Genomic DNA, 2,573 nt, shown 5'->3' with positions numbered 1-2,573 from the left:
CCCCCCACCAAGGGGCAAGGTGCTGGGAGGAGGTGGCTTGCCCCCCCCTTCTCACCCACACATCTTCCTTGCTCTATCTGTCAGACCAGCTGCTGTACCAGGCCGCCTCCCCTGACGAGGAGGCCCTGGTCACCGCTGCCCGGAACTTTGGCTACGTGTTTCTGTCTCGGACCCGGGACACCATCACGCTAGTGGAGTTGGGGGAGGAACGGGTCTACCAGGTTCTGGCCATGATGGATTTCAACAGCGTTCGCAAACGGATGTCAGTGCTGGGTGAGCCCCGGGCCCCTTCCCGCCACTCCTGGTCCTTGCAGCGGTGGCCGGGCAGACCCCAGGACCTTACCTTTCCCATCCCACAGTCCGAAACCCAGAGGGCTCCATCTGCCTCTATACCAAGGGCGCTGACACAGTCATTTTGGAGCGTCTTCACAAGAAGGGTGCCATAGAGGCCACCACGGAGGAAGTCTTGGCTGTGAGTCCCCTGCTCAGAGGCCAGGGTACATTCGTGCGGACAGTCCCATGCGTGTGGGCATCGGAGGTGTTTCCCCCTGTCCCGCTCTCCACCCCGACACAGAAGTTGAAAGGCCCTGAGCTCTGCACACAGGGATGACCAGCGGGTGGCTGGTCTGACCTTGGATGTCCCCCTCCGTCCCCTCCGCTCGGCCCCTCCCCAGGCTGGGCTCTGGGACCCTCTTACGTTTCTTCTCTGTGGAGGAAGCGGGGTCTCCTTGTCTCGGGGGTGAGGCTGTGTCTCCTCTCCTGCTGTCCCGTATCCCTTGGTCTGTCTTCCCTGTCTGGCCAACCCCGCCTTCTCACTTCCCACATTGCCTGACCTTGTGCCTCGTGACGGCTGTTATTAATTTCTTTTATTCCTCGACTCTCAGTCTCCGGCCCCCACAGCCAGGGACCCTTCTGTCTCTCACAACACTCTTTGCGCTCAGTCCACTGCTGTCTGGTGTGTCCCTGGTTCTGCAGGCCTGGGAGTGTCTGTGCGTCCCAGGGCTTTGCTGAGGATTCTCGAGTGCCCTTCTCTGCCATGGGGAGTGGGGACCCAGGTCCTTCAGAATGAGGCCCAGGCCCAGTGCACAAGCCTGTCTGAGGCGCCCACCCCCCAGAAGACCCAGTGTGCCATCCAAGCCTGACTTTCCACCCCGCCTCACACCCATAAGCCAACAGCCACGGCCGTAACAGGATAGAGGGACATGAGAAGCATCTGGGCCCCTTTTCCCTGGACCCCTGGCCTCCAGGAGTGAAATGTTCAGATCTACCTGAGGGCCTGAGAGAGGGAGACCTGAAAGTTTACCACCCCCACCCCCTCACGGCAATGTGAGGAGGAGTCCTAGGACTCGGGGCGGGGGAACCCCGAGTTGGATAGACTGCCACGTAGTACGTGGGTGTAGGCTGGAGGACCTTAGCACCTACTGAGCAGCTGGGGAATGGACATACGAACAGCTGCTTTTCCAGCACTGGAGAGCTGAGGCAGGAGACGAAGGAACTCAGGCTAGCCTGGGCTATCAAGTCAAAAAAGAATGGGTGTTAGCAGAGATTGCTGCCAGTGCAAAGGTCTTTTGGCACGAGGGTGCTGTGATCGGGGGGACCCTGAGGGCAGGGTGGAGGTGTTCATGGTCGGGGCTGCCACAGGCCTTTGCAGAGCAGACCCTGCGCACCCTGTGTCTGGCCTACAAGGAGGTGACGGAGGACACCTACAAAGAGTGGGAATCGGAGCACCAGGAGGCCTCCCTCTTGATGGAGAACCGCGCCCAGGCCCTGCAGCAAGTGTATAACAAGATGGAACAGAACCTGAAGGTGGGTGGACAGACAAGGAGGCGGCCTTGCAAGCTGGGCTCCTTGCACCTGGGCCTTGATACCTGAACCTGGGCTCGCCTCCCCCAGCTGCTGGGAGCCACGGCCATTGAAGACAAACTGCAAGATGGAGTTCCTGAGACCATCAAATGCCTCAGGAAGGGAAACATTAAAATATGGGTGCTGACCGGGGACAAGACAGGTGGGTTCCTGGCTCTGCTGGCCCAGAATCCTTGCTGCACCTGGGGTTGTCCCGCTGGCCGAGGGCCCCTCAGCACTGTCCTCAGGAGTGGGATACGTGCTACGGGCAGCCCCTGTGCCCCGGGACAGTTTCGTTGTGACCACCACACAACCGGGTGGTAACCCGATCACAGTCTTGGAGACACACCTGCCCTGAGGTGCCCTCCTGGCCCCGGGTCAGTGTTGAGGGGATGTTCTGGGTCCCCTCATATCCCTGTATAGACATGTCCACTTTGACAATTTTTGAGGTTTTAATTTTTGGTTATTTTTGTTTTGTTTTCAATTTATTATTATTTTCCTTCTGCCTTTCAAATAAATTTGACAGGTTCGTGTTGAGTCAAAGTGTGGCGGGTCTCAGGATTCCAGCCTCCACCCCACCTCCCTCCCGAGTACCTCAGGCATCTCCATCTCCTTCAGACTCCCCAAGCCCAGCAGCCAAAGTCCCCGGGGCCGCCTCTGATTGGCCAGCTCTGTTATCTCACTCACACACACACACACACACACACACACACACACACACACACACACAC

The 2,573-nt window shown here is 58.7% G+C and overlaps 1 protein-coding gene across 1 annotated transcript; it reads left to right on the top strand.

Annotated features, from left to right (window-relative positions):
* Window positions 1–84: 84 nt before the first annotated feature.
* Window positions 85–2,005, top strand: LOC129685770 (phospholipid-transporting ATPase IK-like; the record flags this gene model as incomplete). The annotated part of the gene is made up of 4 exons (XM_055619272.1): window positions 85–273; window positions 360–472; window positions 1,642–1,806; window positions 1,894–2,005. Coding segments are annotated over 4 exons (579 nt in total), but the record flags the coding sequence as incomplete, so codon positions are not given.
* Window positions 2,006–2,573: the final 568 nt, after the last annotated feature.

Source organism: Psammomys obesus, unplaced genomic scaffold (genome assembly GCF_907164565.1).
Source record: "Psammomys obesus unplaced genomic scaffold, mPsaObe1.curated_primary_1811, whole genome shotgun sequence".
NCBI lineage: Eukaryota > Metazoa > Chordata > Mammalia > Rodentia > Muridae > Psammomys > Psammomys obesus.
The sequence above is the reverse complement of the archived record's forward strand: the minus strand, read 5'-3'. Positions and strand labels throughout refer to the sequence as shown.